We start from the raw sequence: 21,708 nt of genomic DNA on the forward strand, positions 1-21,708 counted from the left end.
ATGTTAAAGTGGAGGATAAACTTATTTATTTCGCTTTTAAAACAGGGCAGAAGTGCCACAGTGTCACAGTACATTAGTACGAACCAATTATTTACAAAAAAATGCATTTCTGATTACATTCAGTTCTAACAACCTTCTAAACTTGTATTAGAAACGTCTGCTTTCGGGTGAAAGAGCTTCAGCCTGGCGTCTCTCCACTTAGCTGAAAGGCTGAGTTTCATCTGGCTTCACTTTGTCTCTCACCCTCATATTTCAGCTGGAAGCTCTAAAATCAAAAGGCTTAAGAGTTAAGACTGGTAACACAGCTACAAATCTATTGTCACTGATATGAGCCAAGAATAAACATTTTGTGAAATAGAACTGTTTTTTTGTATGCTTCAAAAATTTTATCTTAGACAGGTCCAAAGTCCAGAGTTGGGGTTTTACTCTTAAAAAAAAAAAAACTTTCTGCGATTACATAGTTACTGTAAAAATCAACTCAAGTACTTAAATTACATAGTTCTGTAGTCCAGTTAAAATTTGAACTATAGAACTATGCAGCAATAATTACTATTAAATATCAGCACAAGTACTTACTGAACTCTGGACTTTGCAGCCCTGCAACATATCGTTTTTAGAAAGACTTCATGTTAACAGGACGGTTTCAGTGCTGTAGCTGTCAGTTTGCAGCACATGTAACAGACCAGAAATACTGACAGAAAGGTTGAGGTGGCAATACTGAAATTAAATTTAAATCAGTCTGATGTTTTCATAGTACTAGACCTTGTAAAAAAATATCCTGCTAGCCCTCAGTAAATGCATTGTAGGACACGTTTTAAATTGACTCCAAAAGGAGAAAAGACAATGATAATATGGGGAACACAGCCATCAGGCACTTCACTATTGATTTTATTGGTGCAGCAACGGCACCGTCTCCCCATCTGAAGCTACATCTTTCTTTAAAACTAAGGCATTTGGGCTCAACTCAATCACAAAAATGCTCTGCAGACCTTCAGTGAAAATGTTAGCGACACTATTTACAATTCATTTAACATTCAAAATACAGGATGTGCTATGACACTTGAACATATTAACAATGAAACAAATATAAAGCCAAGCAAATAATGTACATGAAATCTGTTTTGTACATTAAATATAGGAAAAACTCTTTGACTTGTCCCTCCATCAGCGCCGACACCAGGCGTTTTCATGAGAGAGACGAGTCAGAAAGGTCAAGTCTTATTTCATAGGGGTCATGGGTTGATGACAGCCCTCTGGACTTAATACAGACAAGATGATAATCATCTCAAATCAATCAGTCATGTTGTTTTACTCACAAAAGTTAGCAGCTTTAAAAGAAAGCTGGGAAATGACTAATTAGGAAAAATATGAAAAATCAACACAAAATAGAAACGAAATATTTCAATCTATTAGTGAAGATCTTTTTGTTTATTTTTACAAACTTCTTATAGAACATACGTACATTTAAATATTAATTTTTTTTTTTTTTCAGAAAATAGATACGACCTGACATGATGGCTACTCTTACAAGTCACTCCTCTACAAGAGCATGAAAGATGGAATCAACTGCTGCGAGGGAGTCTGGGGAGGGAAGGTAACCGGCCCACTGCTTCGTGCATTCATTCAGGAGACAAATCATGTCCTTCTGAATAACAGCAGTTTAGTGTTTTAATCAATTAAACCACAATGAAGGGAAGAAAACAAGTACTAACTGCTCTTGAAATGATTACAATAAATTATAGTGTCACTGCCAGGGTTCAATTCAATCAAGAATTCTCTTTTCATATGACTCAGGGTTAGGGGTTGTCTTGTATCACAGATGTCAGAGTGCAACCACCAGAGGGCGCCATTATTACCTTTCCCCCCATAGTGGAACTAACTTGTATCCAAGAGCTGGGAGGGGAAAGAAATCCCCATGAGGAGCTTGTCTTGTCATGGCAGCAGGGCAGGTGTCTGAAGATAATGGGTCCTCAGAGCTTCATGGGGAGTTCTGTCCTTGTGTTTTAACACTGGAAAGATGGAAGATTTACTGAATAAATATTCAGAGGTGATCCGTGAAAACATAAAATCAGATGAGTAAAATCCTGAGACTGGTTACCTGTGAGCTTTAGAATAAGATGGGTTTGCCGTCAGTTTTTTCCTGGACGTAGGAGGTGAAGCGCTTGAGGAACTTGGGGTACTCTCTCTTAGCCACAGCCCTGAGCACGGAGGCGGGAGCCCAGCCTCCTGGATTTACTACACACACACACACACACACACACACACACACACACACACACACACACACACACACACACACACACACACACACACACACACACACACACACACACACACACACACACACACACACACACACACAGGATACCAACTTCACTGAGCAAGAAGGTTCAAGTAAATCAGCACTTGTGTTCACATCATAATTTATCAGGTTTCCATATCTGTCCTTGAAAGATGAAAAATAACACATGGATTAACCAATCAGAAAGATTTTCTGCTAAAACGGACACTTGCTCATTATGAGACACTGAGCTCCGCAGCTGCTACAGATAGTAGTAGTGACAATGTTTGCTACAGGTTTAATAAAACAGCCTCCTGCAGCTAAATCCACTGTCGCAACAATTCCACTTTTAGTTTCTGGGTGTGTCGACTCCTGACGGCCTATAAACAGAAACATTTCCTAACTAACATTAACTACCTACAGCAGGCTTTTGTAAATTACATTTAAGACTTTTAATACGTCTTAAGACAACTAAAGCCACGAGCACAGACGCACACTCACCGTTTGCGACATAGGTGATTTTACACAGGATGTTGTCTCTGCTGATCTCTTTATCTCCCTCGGGTGGACTCACCAGGGTCTGACAGATCATGGCGATGTTGATTTTGGCTCGGACACACTTGTTGGTCGGCTGTGGAAAGTGACAGGACACAGAATTAAGAAAAGCTGCAGTATCATAAACAAACACTCTTGATAAATTTCCTTCATGATGTTTAATTACACCCTAAAGTGGGTCTGACTGGACTCGGTGACTCACCTGTGCGTCGTCATGATCCACAGAGAAGTTGCAGACCAGCCAGGTGTCTGGGTCATTTTCGTTGTTGGCTAAGATCTTTCTCATGGCAGACAGGTACAGCACGTCCCGCTGAGATGCAGGCCACACCCGCTGTCGTACACAAAAGGTGATTATAACAAACTGATCCATTTCACTGCTGACCGAGCGTGGGGAGGTGGCTATGATCTTGAAGCTCTTACCTTGTGGGTTTGATAGATAATTGCTGCGTTTTCCGACAATGTCTCCACAACATTGAAGTTTTCAATGGTGGCTAAATGAAGCAGAGGACATGGAGGATTACAATGAGGTTTTTGTGGTATTTTAACAGTCGTCTGTAATCTAGCTCTGAGTTCAAAGACCTACTCTCCCAGTCGTTGCGATAGGCGGTGTCCCAAAAGTAGTGGCAGACCTCATGACCGGTCACCCCCTTCACTGAATGAGTGGCCTTCAGCGGGTCCAAAACAATCCCATTTTCCTCCACTTCTCTCCTGTACACCTGCACACACATGCCACATTTACACAAAACAATTCATAACCACATTCTCTATTCAAAACCTTCTAAATCTAGTAGGCTCTGGTCCAATCATACGTTCCAGATAAACATATTTGAAAAACAAATTAAATTAAGTGCAGACTTTATAAAATATCTTCATAATTTACTCTGCGAGTCAGAGAAAATTTACTTTGATATCTAATCATACCTTCATTTCTCCCTCTTCTACAACCAGCTGCCAGTTGGCATCTCCACCAACATCCTGCAGGGAGTAAGTCATGTGACTCTGCACCATCTCCTCCACCTGTAACACAGGGCCAGGGACAGAAAGAGGAGGTTATATCGATTATGTGGTGAATACTTGAAAAGGTCCTCAGATATAAACATGGTATAAAAGAATCATTGTGCAGAGAACCAGAGAAAGACAACAAATCAAACTCTGCCTCATATCTTCTATCTCTTCTTCAGGAGCTGACAAGCTGCTTGACCTGTAGCACTTATAAGAAGCATTTGTTATTCAGTGATGTCATGGCTCTGCTCCTGATGTACGCTAATGTCACTGGTTCTTGGAAGGAATAAAGTAACAGGACTACATCCAACAATCCCTCTGAGACTTGGAGCGACAACAAAACAGGGACAGACTACAAACCCATGCAGGCAAGCTGACTTATACATTACATTATCAAGGGCTTTGGATGGAACATTGTACTGTTACTACCAGTGACTGAGCTGCTCTGTTCAAGCTGTCTTCACTGCTAACCACGAGACAGACATCAAAGATGGTGACAATCCTCAGAAAAATTTAAAATGAATGAACAAAATGAGACTAAAGTTTCTCCTATGAAAACTAGACTAAAGCTTTTTGTGGACTAAAACTAAAAAAATGACTAAAATCTACTGACTGAAAAACTAAATTAGGTGCCAAAGTCAACACAAAGTTGACACAAAGCTTTGATTTACCAAACATGCCTATAGCTGTGTTACAATTTAGAGGCTGAATCCTTTGCAGGCTGCATTTGAAGACTGACGAAGGCTCGAAGGCTCTTTCAAATGCGTCATTTTTTTTCCTGTGCAACAAAGGCTCCAATGGGTGGATCCTTCAAGGCCCAACCCAAGTAAGTATTGGGTTTCAGTTCAGTTCAACAGTTTTAAAACCACAGGCCTTAAAACCTCAAGTTTTAGTGAAAATAAACGTACATGTTGTCAAGGTTCCTAGGCAACAGGATGCCACGCTTTGCGACACAACAGTGAGGGCAGCCGATTATGCAAAGCGAAAATCCTCCATAGGCCAGACCGTCTCGTTTCAGTTCAGCCTTTGCGACACTACGACAGCTACGCAGAGCCGCACCTTCGTACACTGTGTCCTCTACAAGGACTACGAAGGATGCAGCCCCTGAATTGTGACACAGCTTATATTCAAACTTTTATGCTACACAACAGACCTGGCAGCACATTGTCTACAAACATTAACACTTATTATTTCACACACATGTAAAATGTGAGCTCATGCTTCATGCTGCTATGGTGAGTTAGAGGCTCCTGTATCATTTGCTTCAATAAGCTCATGAAGTTACTGGAGATTCATGCAAACACGGTGTTCAGGCTACACAGGTGAAACACAGGGGAAGGGTGACTGGCTGAGCATTGGCAGCGAGTTACCTCTGTGCTGAATCTGTGGACATCGTGAGGAGCACTGACTATCAGAGCAGGGGAGGGCTGACTATGAGGCTACGAGAAGGATGATGATGGTCAAAAAGTGAAGGAGAAGAAGAGTCAAAGTTACGCAAAAGTTGTGTGAGATGTAAAAATGAAACGCGTGAAATGAGAAAAATAAGGAAGGTGAAGAAATGTAGGTGGAGCAGGTGGAATGATGAGAGTAGGTGGTGCAGCTTCGGAGGGTGGAGGATTTAACAACCTTGTCAGAGAATCTATGTGAGCCGGTGCTGGAATAGACGTCTGCAAGGGGAACAGGGCTGGACCTCTGTATCCTTGTCTTCTCAGTTTGAGACTGGAAACAAACAAACAGGCAGTTTTATCTTGACACAAAAAATTATTTCATTTCACATGTAGTTTCACTATTTAACGTCACTTTAGCAGTTAACATTTATAAGCAAACACTAATCAAGCTTTTGTTCACCTGTTCCTCAATTTTGTCTTGTCTGTCGAGAGCAGCTTCAACTGCATCGAAAAACTCATCCTCGTTAATGAGGCTGTTTGGACCCTCCTGCAAATAAAGAGAACAGAGGGAACGTTCCATCAGAGGTTCTCACACAACCCAAAGTTCATGTTGTGTTATGGGAGAATTTTACAATCACCTCATAATCTGGACCTCCAAAGTGAGACTTTTTCTTCAAATCGTTGAGGGCTGATTTGTAGCTCTCCTCTATTCTTCGCCTCTTCTCCATCTCCTACACACACAAACATCCAAAATCAGTTCACAGCCACAACAGTGGAACAGAAGCTGGAAGGATACAGTATGGACAGTTTGCTGACCAAGCAACCCACCCACCTTATCCACTCTCTTTTGCCAGCTGTCTTCCCTCTTCACCATGAGGTCGATACAGTGTGACAGAGTGGCTAGGATCCCAGCTGTGGTAGCCTTGAATGTGATGGCTTCACCCTTAAAGTCTATGCCATTGATTCCCTTGGGACTCAAGGACTGGAACACTGCACAGAAGAGGAACACAGGGACTTCAGCAAATGCTACTTGTTTTAACAAGCATCATAACTTTTATCTCACAGCTTTGATGGTTGCTCATTTAGTTCTGAATGTTTTAGATTACAGTGACATACTTTGACAACAGTTTTTCAGGGGCTTTAAGGAAGAATTCTGCACTACTCACATTTTTCTTTGCTGCCATTGTTGTTGTGCAGAAAGTCTCCATCAGCCCGGGTGTTGGGGAAGTCATCTTCATCATCCTCCACAACTTAAAAAAAGGAAAGAGTAAAGATTCAGAGAAGGAAGGCAAACAGGTAGCTAGTAGACACAGCCTTTTCTTGTTTTGTTGACCCAACTGAAAGTCAACCAGCGTTCCAAGACAGGGTAGCGCCCTGTGGCCCATTCACACACAACAGCACACCATCAGACTGACAGAACTCTCCTGTGCGGGACAACATGACAATGGTCTGGTTTCATCTTCAGAATAGAGAGAGGGTGAGAGAGGAAGGGAGAGAGAGCGAGGGGCAGAGAGAGGGAGGTGAGGAGAACAAAAGCAGGGCTTCATTCACTGTGGTCATCCACAGACGCCCGGTGCAGGCTGCCATGAACAAATGTTCAGCCAGCCAAAAGGGTGAGGGTGAGGACGAGGACGAGGGGGCTTGTAGAATAACTGCTCTCTGAGTCACATCACACGCACAAGCACATTCCTCACAACACTCAGAACATGTTTCTTAAAAAAAAAAACCAAAAAAAAATCAACCAACTAATGGATAATTTGACTAATAATTTTAGCTATATAATAAACTTAGAATGCTGTTGTAATGTGTTAGGAAAATTGTTTTGTTTTTTTTTAATCAAATAATCTTCAGTTTTTGTCAAAAATCAACCCCTGGAAAACTGAGAAACAAAAGAACTGATCAACAGGAGTGTAAGTGTGTGTGGTTCTCACTTTTGTCTCTTTGCAGCTCATCCTTGGACACGGCATCTGAACAGCTATCAAAGTATTTCTGAAGTGTGTCCACCTGTCTGCACAAAATATCTCTGAAGGTCTCCATCTCTGCCAGCTTCTCCCTCAGGCTGTGACCCTTCTGAAGAAACAGTGAAACGACAGAGTGGTTAGGCTTGTATTTATATTTCCATTGCACTACTCTGCAACCATCCCAGTATGTGTCTGCTGACAAAATTCTCCGCTTGTGTGTTCCTCTACAAATATCCAAACACACCTCATGTGTGCAAAAACAAAACTGAGACCAGTGACTTCCGGACTTCTTCTGCAAAAGTAAATATTAACCAAAAAACTCACCTTAAAGGAGGATGTAGAAGTGGCAGAATAGCCACTGGTGGCTGATGTGAGAGACAGCATGGAGCCATGTCTCCGCAGACTGGACTCTGAGCCATAGCCAGAATCAGCCTGTAGAAAATAAAGCACAAACAGAGATGAAAAAAAGGAAGCAAGTAAATGCATGTTTTCTCAAAGCAGCTTTACTTACAGCTACAATTTAACAGCAGCGCAGTGACACTAAACAAAAACTCAGTAATTACTTATTCTTCACACAAATTATCTGAGTATTGTCTGCTCTAACTGTCCATCTGACCTGAAGTGCTCTCCTCTGGCTTTTTTAGCTTTGTTGCACAACCAAACCATCACTCTACAACACACACGTGTGTAATAAAAGTATTCCAGCTATTTTCATGTTTGTTTGGATTAAGCTGGAATCTTATTAGAAAAATAAAAAAACAGTCGAAAGCCCTCATGATAATACTGTTAATGTTGCGATTAATCATTTTTGACACAATATAGTGACATCAACATCAGCACAACATGACAACGATTCAGTGACCATGGCAACACAAGTGAAATAATCAACTGTCTTCCTGTAAACCTGACTGGTTCCCTTTCCCCCTTACTTAACAGCCTGGTCCTCAAAATAGATGTGGGTAACAGCAGAGACAGAGGGTTGTTAAAGAAGAGAAAGAGAGGTGTGTTTCCCTTTAAGAGACACTTCCACTTTCAACCACAAGAGGGCATGAAATGTTAACGCACGTGACTGGCATTTGTAAGAGCTTGGGGTAACTGTCGGTCAACGACCAAAAGTAACTCCGCCTGAGTTCACATGGATTTCAGTCAGTGCTGTTTGCCCTTTAGCCAACATACTGCTACCCCACTGACTTCATCAGGACAGATAGAGCTCTCTAACTGTGCCGCTTTATCTGTTGGATGAGAGAAAATAAAAACAAAAAACATCCAAGCAAGCAGTGGCTTTGTTGCAGCTTAAGTATTTGATAAAAATCTGAAAATACAAATTTAAAAAGCAGAAGTAACATCACTCCACAATTTAAATTGTTACACACACTACACACATGGACATGTTTTTAAGCTGCATGCAGCAGAGCAATACTGTGCAACTGTTGTGTAAGTCTGTCTTGTGATTAAAGGCTCACTGCACACACACTACTGACTTTTGACGAGGACATAAATCAATAAAAGATGACCGTACGTTACCAGAACGTATGTCATATGACTGTCACTGCACATGTGAAATATTCAACAACGCACACAGTTTACTTTAATAGAGACAGTATCCTAGAAACAAGTGTTGTTTTCATATTTAGATGTTTCACTTTCTCAAACTACAGCAAGACTGAAGTGTTAGCTGTGGTGTGTTGTGTCTCCTTGGAGACGCTGAGCTTTGAGTGCTGTGAGTAATGTGGGTTAGAAAGGAAAGCAGGATCTTCTAGGAAGAAGAGTTTTCAGTGGTGACTCATTGGGGTGGGTGATGGCTGGGTGTGCATGTTATGTGTACAGGGCTGACTCCCCTCCTGCTCTTTCTGACTCATGGTGGCTCCCTGGTGCTGGGATGAGAGAGTGGGGCGGGGGGGGGGGATTTCCCAAATTGAGGTCCTTGAGTGAGCAGCATGTGTTTTTGCTGACAGATTGAAGGTGTGGTGGTTGCTTTTTCCTCAACTATATCAGCCAAACTCACTACTATGGCTCCACTCTGGATCGGACCTTTTCACACAGCACTAAAGGCTGAACTTGTATTTCAGCCCTGTGCAAATTCACATTGTACTGTTATAATAGGCAAACAACAAAGCAGGGAACCCTGTCTATAGTCCAGGACAGGTTAACCTCCACTTTTCAGGGCTGTTCCCAGAAAAAATTTTTAAACAGGGTCATCTTTTGGCTGAGTTTTCCAAACAGCCTTGTCAGCAAGTCTTTTAACCCTTCCAGGTTTAACAAAGCAAAGCTTGCCCCCGTGTTAAAAGCCCTTCCACAAATCATGCACCAGCAGTGAACCATCTAAGATTACAGTTCCTCTGTAGATATGTTTTGAACTATGTGAAGATACTCTGCTATGATTCATTTCTTGTTCAACACATTTTTCCCCAAATAGAAAGTAAAAGGGTCTGGAAGTACATCTACGCTTACTTCCTCATTAAGAAATTCTGGATCAAGACGGTTCAGTCAAGATATCAAGATGGTTAGTGGAGGAGACATTCAACCACACATGTTGAGCCTCAGTCAAACCCAGACTCAGATGTGGAGTCTGCTGTTCACCAAAATTTGCGACTAGCAGACATAGCAGAGCAGCTAGTGTAGTTATCCTCTTTTATTTGTTTATGTTGTTTGTTAGCTTGTAAATGGTATTGGCTGACAGTGTTAGTGGTTGTGCTATTGTAAACTATCACTCTCTGTACTGCCAAGGTTTCCGGTTTATTTTGGCCGCCCTTTGTCCCCACACATTGACAGGATTGGTTCCTTAGGTTTGTGAATGAATGCATGAATGAATGAATGAATGAATGAATGAATTTCTGGCCTTCTGAATCTTTTTTTTTTTTTTTTTTTTTTAAACGAGACATTGGTTCACTGCAGTTTCAAGGTGGAAATGCGCAGTCATGGAGTGGACTGCATATTTCGGTCATGACGGGTCCTGTATTACATAAAAAAAAAACACCACATGGATATGTTAACAAGGTTAAAAACTTCATCTGAGGTGTTTTTTTAAACTATCCACACAGCATACGTGCTTGTGCAAAAAAAAAAAAAAAAAATGTCTAGTGTGTGTTTTTGATGGACTAAGTGAACATCAGTTCAGTGGTTAACCAAAACACACACTTGCCACTACAGTGCACAGTGCCAAAGGCAATTAAAGTAATCAGTAAGTCTTTAAGTTTTATAGATTTGCCGACTAAAATAGCTGTTGTCAAAAGATCACTATTGTTCCCTGGGCTCCTCCTCTGTCCCACCACCTCTATCTGACATTCTAATAGCACCACACACACATTCATACAAAGATGATAGTTTTTGTTTTTGTTGCAAATGTGACAAGGATTTGGTTTCTTTTGATACCAGAATAACACAGCAGGTGTTAGAGTGTGCATGACTTACCCTGTGCAGCTCAATGGAGTCGATCCACTGCTGTCTGTGCTCTGGGTCTTGTGCTCTTAGGTACCACACACTGTCGTTTACACTTATGTCCAGCCGGCACTCATCAAACCCATGAAGCTTAAAAAAAAAAAAGTACACACAGGAAGAGGATATAAAACAAGAGGTTAGGTTAATCAGTGTACACTGCAAATATACTGTTGGTCCTTTAAGTATCAGTCACTATAATCAAATCCTTTCGACTTCTGACTGAAGCTGAGACAAGATCAGATATTGGAGGATTCTGTGAAATAAGCCCCATTTGAGATCCCAGCTGGCTTTATAACTATAACACTGTCATACAGGAGGAAAAGCCAGTCTCTTTCCTGCCCAGGGAGTGCAGAGAGGGACATATGTTAGAGTTGGTAATTCATGTAAATAGCTTCTAAAATGACACTGAAAAAGCAAACTGCTAATCTCTCTCCTGCGCGCTCCATGGTGGGCAACAATCTGTTCTGATGGCAATCCACCACAGTCAGAGTGATGTGAGTCAAATGTATTCAATGTACACCTATTTCAAAGGGATAGAAGACTAAGATGAGTAATAGGGGCACAGCAGTCTCCACTTTCAGACACTGTCCCATAGGAGGAGAAGGGGCAGATAACTGGCCTTTTAAGGCAACTTGCAGGACGGAGCATATTCCTAACAGCCCTCCAGTGTATTGTCACTGCTGTGAATCTGCTGTGCTGGCATGGCCAGCAACCAAGGACTTTGTGTATGTTCGCTGGGAGAGGGTGTAATTAGAGGGAGTGGTGGTGACAGTGATGGTATTTACCTGTGTAGTCTTCTACAGTATTCTACAATGAGTCCCCAGGCTAAATGATTCTAAAGGTCTAATCGCAGGGAGAGAACAGAACAGTCTATGAGAGAGGGTGTAGCTTAGTATAGTCGAGGACACAGAGAGGGACCTAGAGCTGTAAGCTAAAATGTAAGCAAATAAAACACATTGGAGAGGAGACCTTTACATTGCAATGTTGGCCCCAATACAATAAACACATATGGGATGTCTGTTTTAGTATATTTGTAACTATTAAGGGGTAAGTATCTGCAATGCTGCAAAGAACCACTTCAGCTATTTATTTCCCTGAGGAAGAATTTGTGATTGCAGTTAACTGTAGGCTTTGTTTAATTATGCCACTTATCGATTATTTGGGTGAGTTAATCAATATGGTATTGTGAGTTTAAGTGTTATAATTATACCACATTGATTATACATTTCTACAAATTCTATTTAATCGATACAAGATTAACACTACTTAAAAATGTTATTTTCACTGTGACAAGCTATAATAATACAGGCATATATGATCATTAACAACTGCAAGCTTGCAATCTAATATCACCCACTGAATGCATGTGCAGTCTGAGCCCAAACCATTACTGAAGATTCTATTACCTTAGTGAGTTGGCAGAGTAAAAAATGGACCACAGTGCCTTAAAAGATGTTTCATTGCAGGAGTGTGATTTGGCCATGCTGCCTGACACCTGGACAGTGCTGAGGCCAAGACCAGATGCTAAGCTTCAGTAATGCACTACATGAGGCTGAAGGCTGAAAGCTTTCCAAATCATGCCTATTTAAAAGTTACCAGCAGCATTTGCATGAAATCAGCACAGATGGCAGAGACGGACAAGGAGAGGAAGTGCAAGCAAGGAAGGAAACAAGTGCGATGCATCTGCCATCAGTTAAAAGAAAGACAAAAGATCAACAGACAACTTCAGCAGCTCCCCTCTCTCTTAAACCCTGGATCACACTAGCAGCCTCAACAACCCACTGACTGGGCTGTTAACTACCACATCAAATGTGCAAAAGCCAAGTGAATTAAAATCCAAGGAAACATAAACACAAAGATTACTTTTTTGACACACTTGTTTAGGTGGGTAAGAATATAAATCTGTATGAGTTGAAAGGAATATGTATATTGTATATATACATATATGGCATTAAAACCATGTGATATTATAGATATAACTGATGTTCCTGCATACAACTTTCAAGTATTTGGTTGGTAGATGGAATTTTAATGCCATTTGGTTGCTAGGAAAGTGAGAAAATGAGTTCCTCTGGGTCACCTCTGGACTATGGGGCCATGGTTATACTGAGGTTGAGGAATGAAAGCCTACACCGGGTTTGAGAACTTTACAGGGATCCAAGGCTACAGTAAACAGCAATCTATCACGGGAAGGTCATCTTAGCAGCCTTGCACTTCACTAGACAACATGACATGCTGAAAATGATCTCAGCCTGGGTCCTATGTGAGAGGCAAGCCAACATAAAAAGCAGTAAAGGATGTATAGAGTGTTTAGCCTGTGTGTCTTGTGCATGTGTATGTGTATGTAGGTTGAGGAGTAAACAACTAGAGAAATAAAGGATAATGTACAGCAAAGTAAACATGTAGAATTTCTGTTCCTCAGTGGATGGTGAAATACCTTTCGGCCTCCATGCTCAGGACAAGCAGGTACAAAGAAATGGATGGAGGGATATTTTAGATCAAATTGGAGAAAAGCACTTTCCATCCCACAACAAATGGAGATTTAGATTATCTTAGTGGGTTAAAAGATCAAAATCAAATCAGGAAAAAATCAAAGAGGCAGTATGTTTTTATCATGTCCACAATGCTGCTTCACAATAAATTATTAGGCAGCCCAATGTGTATTTAACAAAATAAATGGTAGGGATGACACAAATGTTAACTCTTAGAGCTTTTTGTCTTTTGCTAATTCAGGCAATTGTATCAACATCTTTGCGTATTTTTGCCAATGAGGAACCTCTGCCAGCAATTATTTCTAAAGTTTGTCAAAATGGCCTGCCTTTTTGTGAGGCCAAGCAGTAGCTCAACCACAACTGTATCCAAAACTTGTGTTATCAGCGTCAGTCTTTGATTCTAGAAGCTTATATTTGTGTGTCTTGTTTGTTTTGGATAGTTTTCAACTGTATGGTCTTGTAAGGGAGCATTTAAAGGAGGAGAGACACAACATTTTATGATGTTTTGTGTGGCGAATAATATGAATGGCAAAATCAAAATGATGAGACAAAACAGCTTCACTCTGTCTCTGTTCTCTTCAAACATAAACTTCCTACTCAGCTTCAAAAAGACTCCCAGTCTGTCCTCTCCCTTCCAACCCCCTTTTGAGCTGGTGTACGTGTCTGCAGTCACAATCTCCAGACGTGAAGGGATGGGAGCTCCCTTCAAAAAAAGGTCATAATTTTCAGTACCTTCAAAAAAAAACAAAAAAAAAAAAAAGGAACTGAAACCAATGCAAACACTGAGAAACTCTACAAAGTTCCAAACCTAACTGAATTCCATTACTCGTTTGTGCAAATTTAAACATCATAATTATGCTCTCTGGGCATTTAGACATATAGTGTCTTGTTCTTGCAACATTACTACTGTGGTCTGGTGCCAGGAACATTATTCTGCAGACTGCACACCAAAACGGGATCCCCATTGCCCTGGTGGAGGAAACACTGACTCACAAAGTGGTCAGACTGAAAGGCTGAAAGGCAGGGAAAAGGAAACCTAAATCAACAAGGATGACAGTAAGGACAACATTCTGTCCTTGAAACACATACATATCTACAGACTGGGGTGTGTGTTTCTTGACCCTCCTCATGACCCTCAATGTGTAGGGGACGTCACATCCTATGAGGAAAAGTCTCATTTCCTGGCTGAAGACACTTTCCACAAAGCCTTATGTCATCCACCAACAGCCTGTTTGACCTATACTTGACCCTTTCAGAATCAGAATCAGAATCGGTTTTATTGCCAAGTATGTTTCCACATACAAGGAATTTGTGCTGGTGATTGGTGCAATTGGGGATCAGGGGGATCAGTGACAGGATCAGTGACTTGATCTCTCTTTCATCACCTCAAGAGGTTTGCTGTGATGTGATGAGAAAAAATCGTCACATCTCACTGCACTACTTTGTAGAACTCAAAATAATCCAGCCACAAACTATCACAGTCAGCACTACTCACTAATTCCAGTAAGAGAAGGATTTACAAGTAGGCCAGTGTGCTCTTATTAACTGACCACAGATCTAAACATTGGTGGTGGTTAGCAGCTTTTGTAGGTGCAGTTGCAAACCGACCTTTGCACCAACAGACAAACTTACAATCACATGCACACACATCTCAGAATATCAGGACAAGACAGTCCCTGTCATGTTGTTTTAGTAGTAATACATGGTAGTAGTAACATGTGACCACTAATGTGTTTATTAAATTGTTACTGATATTTAAGCCAGCATTCATCTGTTGTGACAACAGTAACAAAGACATTGCACCATTTTGACTTTGTCAGATAAGAAACAGGAACAAGAGGGGTATCACTCTTATGTGGTCAATTAGCAGACCTCCTCTAACGCATGCTGTTGAGTACACAATAATGTTAAAAGTCTGAGTAATTACCAAAATATTATATAGTCACATGCATGACCCTTTAACTCAAGGTGAGCCACTGAATGTACAGAACATAGGGAGATAAATGGTTAACATTAGCCATTACATTAGTGCTACAACTGTATTTCAAACTGAGATGGTTTAAGTTTTTATTTAATCCAGTCAACGACAATGTTGACATGCTGGATAACCTGTGTTTACTAAATTGGTAACCTACTGTACAAACCAAGCTAGTACTGATGCTAGTGTTATTTATCTGTGACATTAACCCCTGTGGGTACATCATTACTCTCACATATGTTGAACGGTGTCCAATTCAATAAGTGTCATCAAGTTCCCTGTTAATGAAGGTGGCTGTGAACATGTAATGAGGGTGCTTGTACTATTGTATATAGACAGGTGGTGGACACAATGAAATGAACAGTGTCTGATCATTAATGTAATCCAATCCAGCAGCACGAATACTCCCTTTGTAATTCCCAATTTGTTCACTATCTGTTGAAATTTCAGCACACCAGACCAAACATTAGAAACTTAACAAAGGAGAGGAGTGAGCCACTAGCACTGAGCTGCAGGTGTCCTCTTCAGTCCTGTTATTATAATGTGTTGATTTCTGAGAAATGATTCTGAAAACTTCTCTTCCATAATGAAGCAATTAAATGTTATCTTACAGCTCTAGTTTCTCAACTTTAGTGCAATTTGTGAATGACTCATAGTACAACTTAGACAAATGACTTCCCTCTGAGCTAAATATATACTGCATTTGCACGCATGTGTATGTTACATTGTGTGACAAGGTTTGTCCTATATGGAAACTCTTCACCTGATTCAGAATTCTACTCTTTTAGCTTTATTCAAATGGTGTCACAATGGCTGTGAAAGTGGCTATTCCCTGTTACTTTCCTTTCAATTTATTTAAAGAAATACATCTGGCCTGCTCACTAGTCTTGTATCTGAGAACACTGTATCTTGGCGCATGTATGTCTGATAATTAATGTCAGAGCTATGAGGGGAATGGACAAGATGAAGAAATCAAAGAAAGAACTGATACTGATAAAAAAGAGAAAATATTTCTGTTCAGAAAAGGCAGTAACTGTGTGTTGATGACCATCACCAGCTGTAAGTCTTCATTATTTACACCCTAGACTTCTGAGGCATATTTCCATCGGAATGAGAAATGACTACAGTAGGGCACCACATGGAGGTTAATATTTACATAGGCTGGGAATGGATAAAGCTGAACAAATACAGCTAAAGCAAAGCCTGTTTCATGCTGACTGGGAACAGTGACTTATTCATTTCCCTTGTTACTGTTTGGCGATAGACATAGACTGAGGCTCAGTCAATGACTGACCTAGGTTCACATTCAAACATGATGAAAGGTGAAACACTGTGAACATCCAGCATTAAACGCCATTGACACATTTGGATTTATTTTATCTGCATGACTTTTTTTTTTTTTTTTAAATCCTTGAGACAGGATATTAGTAAAAGTCTGATATGCATGGAGTGTCTGCTTCAGTATAATCTATGATACTGCTATCACAGCTGCATTTGTTGGTCTGCCTATAGTGGCACAGCATTACCAGTCTCATGATGAAGTTTCCAGTGAAGTGTTACCACATAGCATGCTGTTTTGGGACTAGAACAGTCACCTGACAAGCCAGTTACCCTCAAGTGTAACTTGGGACATAATCAGGAGTTCTTTGTAAAAAAAAAAAAAAAAAAAAAATAGTTTAACACTTGCAGGTCAAGATCAAGTTTGAGAAACTCCAGGGTTAAGTTTCTCATTAGAGTTATCAACAGTTAGTCAAGCCTAAGGCCTACATATGGATCCAGGAGAGAGCTGAATCTGTTCCTCATGAATTTAAGAGAAAAATATGGTGGATGCCCAACATCTGAATCACATCATATATATCACATACCAAAATTCTCAAAACCATGCGAGCAGCTAGGGAAGAAAAAGAGGGGCCTCTGGAAAAAGAAACTGAAAAGGCTGATTTTACTCTTCAGATTTCTCCTCATGCTCTCCTCGGGTGATTACCTTTTTCTATTCATGTTGATTTTAACAGTATATTACAGTGTTCATGTAGTCATAAAATGTAAACAATTTTTTCAAACTTTGTTACATCTGTTTATATTAAAAGGTTAAGGAAACACCTTTCTGCTGTGGCAACTACAGAAACAGTGACAGAGCATTTTTGTCCCTGCTGAAAGTCCCTCAGCCACACAAGTGGAGCTGTTCCTACAGATAAGCCAAACTAAATGCAATGTGCAACATCCAACTAAAATTGATTTTCTATAAAGAGGCTAATTCCTTTTTCTCTAGCACATTTTGTCATTGCTTGTGACTAGAACAAAGTATGCAGTGTGGGGGGAAAAGAGTGTGGCTAAAGCTGAAATCCAGCAAATCCTACACAGTGGTGTATTTGCTATGCAAGAACAAACATTTCTGGCCAAAATGCACAAAAATGATGGCACAGTTCTTCTATCAGCCTTCTTCTACTTTCTGATCACCACTACTACAACAGAGAATCAGCTGAAGCTGCAGGTGAAGTGACACACTAAAGTAGTTTGTGTGTGTTTATTTAAATTGCAAAGTAGAGTCACAAAGTGTCCTCTTGGGTCCAGAACATGTGCGCCACAGTAAGTTGTACTGTTTTGGTGGCTTAAACAGTAAGTGTTGTTTCCTCTCTCTCAGCAAATATACAACTCTTACACAAACAGTAAGACATTTTGAAAATGTCCACAGAACAAAAGAGTAACATTAGGCAAGAGTCTCAGTAATACTTACAGTAATAACAGCTTTACTGAGGCAGAGGGAACCTCGACAGCCGTACTCAGTCTCATCCTGAGACTTGTAGTAGCTCAGTGTGTTGTTTTTCAGCACCACCCAACGGTCCTGCCAGCCGTGTATGTAGTTTGTCCACTGAAAAAATGAATTTTTATTAATATCTTTGACAAGTAAAATAAAAGTCCCTTTACAATGTAATGGAATATAATATCTTAGCATAAACACCACCTTACTTAAAATGTTCAGTTGTCACTGAGACTACAACTTTTGTTTTTTTTGGAATGTTAGTCAAATTGTATGTTTAGAGGCTATACTTTGTGGTGGTGTTGTGTTGAAAGATGTCCACCTCATATTCTCAACTTTATTTCAAATAGAAAATATATTAAACATCTTACAATATAATTTGGTCTAATACAACAAAACCACAAACTACAGCCTCAACAATCACCACAGATCTGAACCAACAACAAACAAAAGAAAAGCAATTCAAAGCTGGTCTTAATTAAAGGACTGTTAGATTGGAGAGTGGTTTCCATTTTTCTGGTAACTCAGTGTATATTACAAACAAAAACTGTATGGGCCTAATCTGAGATGCTGACGCTTCTGGGAAAACCTGAGTTAGAACACATGGGATTTTATGTAAGGTGTAGACTCATTAGTCCTCACAAGACTTGTGACGTGTAAAGGGTTTAGTATGATTGACCAGGTGAGCTTTTCTTGATGCCAATCTGCTTAATCTCGCAATATGCTTGGTTAGCAGGTCAGCATGCAATCTGTTTAGAAACAACCAGTCTACAGTGAGATTAATACCACATTAGCTTGCCAGGGGCTTAACTAATTAAAACTGTGGTTAGTTTGCCCAAAACAAAGTCTTGCCCAAGTGAACAGAAGCAGATGGCAAAATAGGTTACCAAGGCTTTGTCTAGCAGTAGACTTAACTGTCTGTTTACCAAGGAAAAACACAACAGGTCACCAACAGCTTGTTGAGTTGTTATTTACACAGTGCACCCAATAAACAAGCATAGTTTACTTATGTTACTAGTGTTGTCAAAGCAGTTTTTACAGTATAACTGGACATTAGAGCATAATAGTAGCACAGTACAATTTCCTGTATCCACATTGTTATCAAAGCAATGTGTAGTAATTCTTTAACCTTTTAAATTAGCTCATCTGTGTTAGACCAAAATATCTGCACAATGTGCCCTAGGCAAAACAAACCCCTGCCCGATTATTTACATTGGTAGCAGCATCATGGAACTAACTGTGGTCACCAGATGCTTGTATTAAATTCATATACAGATATTATATATTGGATTAGACAACCAACTTCACCCACTAACATAGTAAATGAATGAAAAATATTGTTGATGGATTTATGAGCTATGCAGCTAGCTGTGCATTACATACCCCACTATTCAATTTCAGTGGGGGCTTTCCTTTTTCTTCAGTGGGGATTACCGACTTAATATTGCTGGGCAGCAATGTGGAAACGTTGACGGAATGTAAAGGATCTGGAAGGATAACCCCTCTAGATAAACAGACATGCCATGATTTGTCATAATGCTGTCAGACTGCCTCATTTCCCCCTGTTAGGAACACAGGCGTCTCCTTGACAGCTATGCCCTCAGCACTGGGCAGTGACATTGACTTCCAGGAAATTCAGTTTGGTCAAAATGACGACTTACCTTACTGAGGACTCCACTGAACTCGCCGGTGCTAACAGGATGTCCAGACTCCTCTCTTGGCTCTAAATCTTCCTCGGAACCGGAGGAGTTCCAGCTCTGGTTATCTGACATTTCCTTAACGTTTTATGGCTGACGGTTCTCAAGCCGAGTAAAAACAATACGAACTTGGCATATGACGCTAAGATAGTTGAGTTTAAACTGACAGCATTAACTAAGATGTGTTTGTGACGAGAAAATAAAGAGCAGCAGTTCACAGAATCATGTTGTGTCGTTATCGACTGGCTAATAGCTCTACGTGGAAGAGGAGTTAACCCAAACAGCTGAAGCTAGCAGGCTCCAACCGTGTAGGAAGATGTAATGTAGACGTTAGTTAGCTAAAACAACTGTGCTACAAATAATCCAGGTAAACGTTAGCTGTCAACTCGGCGCTACCGCCCCTTTTTTTCCCCCGACGGCGGACGTCGAGTCCCCAGCAGAAGTGGCAGAAAGGGATGAAATGCCGACAGATGCGCTTCGGCAGTCAGAAGTAATCCGTCGCTGGCTCTCAGAGAGATGTAGAGGCCGTGGCAACAGTTGTTTACCTCCGCAGACTGGGGACCGCTCTCCGGCTCAGCGCCATGTTCGACTGACGTCTGCTCCTTCTTCTGGCTGGGCCGAGCGCGTGTTTCAACTTGTGTTGTGCGCAGGGGCGCTGGCTCATGTGACGTCACCGCACCCACTCCTAATATGGAACCAGGCCCCGCCCCCGCCACGCCCCTCCCTGTTTATAAACCTGAAAATAGACCGAGGGCCACCACAGAACAGGCAGAGGAGCAGGCTACTACAACAGGCTGAAAACTAGAACATAGACTAGGGAATACTACAAACTGAGGAGTACTATAGCTTATACTTCAAAATAGGCCAAGGATTATTTGAAAATAGACAGCGTAGAGAGGTGTAACACCTTCCATGCTCCAGATTACTGAAGGTGCAACTATTAGCCCAGTTTAACTTTAATACACTGAAATCAAAGGACTATAATTTATTATCATTACAATTACATTCTTAATAAGAAAAACAATTATTTTATACTTTCAGATAAGAACTGATTTCTATTTCATGGTTGAAATTTTCAGTTTATGACTGGGTTGCATGTTGTCCTGGAACAGCTGGACTTGCTGAAAAACCCTTTTTTTTTCTTACAGTTATGTACTTTTTGTTCCCAGAGTGTGGTAGCCTTTATATTTTTTATTTAGACATTCCTTTGGCACCATGTCAAAGACAGGTAATAATGCACAACTGCTTTGTATCATTTCTGTAGAAAGTACACACAGCGAATATGGAGCTTTCATGGCCCCTGAAGGTTTGAGGTTACCCATGACCAGGATGTATCAGAGTTTGTAAATTGCATGCAATTATAAGCAATTTGCGATAACACAGTGAACTATGAGGGCACTCAGGGAATACAGACCTCTGCCAGGGCCAATGTCAAACAACATACACCAGACCTGAGAGAAAGAAAATCTAATTCATAGTAAATTATCTGGACCTGCCCCAAAACGTAATAGGTTCTTCCCCGGCCGCTGCCCGATCCCTCCACCAAATTCAGTGCACATCAGATCAGCACTTTTTGCATGATCCTGCTGACAATTAAATGATGCAAATGAAAACATATCCCCCTTGGAGGAGGACGTAAGCCTCAAAGTGCCTGAAAACTTTAGAATTTGACATATTTCTCTGCATCATTCTTGACAAAATAAGCAACAATCATCATTTTTCATCTAGACTGCGAGGTTGTGCTTTAATGAAATTTAACTGTCATCACATTTTGATTAAACTGTTGCTTAACTCTCACAACAGATGTTAGTCCACAACAAGGTTTTACAAGATTTAATCCCAGAGAAGAGTTTTGTAAATTACTCCTAATTGATTTAGAGATCGTCTGTTTCCTTTACACCCATTTTAGTATTTTTAGTGAATTAAATCATGGTGAAATGTATCACCTCTTCTTTATAATGAGGGCCTCTGGAGCCCCACCAGCATGCCTGGGAGTGTAAAGACTGCAGTTAGGGACGGCAATGTGTCGATATTTCTGAGGACCTGCCAGTAAAACATTAGCATGTATATATGTATGGTCAGATTATTAGGTGGGTTCATTTGCAGAGATATTATCCAATGAAAAATCCATTTATACATCCATGTACATGTGTGTCTT

At 40.6% G+C, this 21,708-nt stretch overlaps 1 protein-coding gene across 2 annotated transcripts; it reads right to left on the reverse strand.

The window, feature by feature from the left end:
* Positions 1–9: 9 nt before the first annotated feature.
* On the reverse strand, positions 10–20,160 carry LOC139610975 (ceramide transfer protein). 2 transcript variants are annotated; one of them, XM_071465160.1, is made up of 18 exons: positions 19,515–20,160; positions 17,830–17,964; positions 10,599–10,715; positions 7,512–7,619; positions 7,158–7,296; positions 6,393–6,476; positions 6,059–6,216; positions 5,865–5,957; positions 5,687–5,773; positions 5,465–5,557; positions 5,209–5,277; positions 3,758–3,853; positions 3,420–3,552; positions 3,257–3,327; positions 3,039–3,167; positions 2,783–2,912; positions 2,099–2,235; positions 10–2,009 (listed from the first exon to the last, which is right to left on the reverse strand). In XM_071465160.1, the coding sequence occupies exons 1-17, from the start codon at positions 19,623–19,625 to the stop codon at positions 2,108–2,110; spliced, it is 1,881 nt and encodes a 626-aa protein (XP_071321261.1). In that variant the 5' UTR covers positions 19,626–20,160; the 3' UTR covers positions 10–2,009; positions 2,099–2,107. The 2 variants fall into 2 exon arrangements, with proteins under 2 accessions (XP_071321261.1, XP_071321263.1); XM_071465162.1 differs by lacking the exon at positions 5,209–5,277.
* Positions 20,161–21,708: the final 1,548 nt, after the last annotated feature.

This window comes from Trachinotus anak, unplaced genomic scaffold (genome assembly GCF_046630095.1).
Source record: "Trachinotus anak isolate AG129_WGS33_773 ecotype Australia unplaced genomic scaffold, CSIRO_AGI_Tana_v1 ptg000028l, whole genome shotgun sequence".
Taxonomy (NCBI): Eukaryota; Metazoa; Chordata; class Actinopteri; order Carangiformes; family Carangidae; genus Trachinotus; species Trachinotus anak.

Bases quoted from the DNA above. Each gene is read 5' to 3' on its own strand.
- LOC139610975 (XM_071465160.1), bottom strand. From the start codon at position 19,625: ATGTCAGATAACCAGAGCTGGAACTCCTCCGGTTCCGAGGAAGATTTA. The intron at 6,217-6,392 runs GTGAGTAGTGCA...TCTTCTGTGCAG, and splicing joins CAATGGCAGCAAAGAAAAAT to TGTTCCAGTCCTTGAGTCCC. The intron at 2,913-3,038 runs GTGAGTCACCGA...CACTTTCCACAG, and splicing joins TGGATCATGACGACGCACAG to CCGACCAACAAGTGTGTCCG.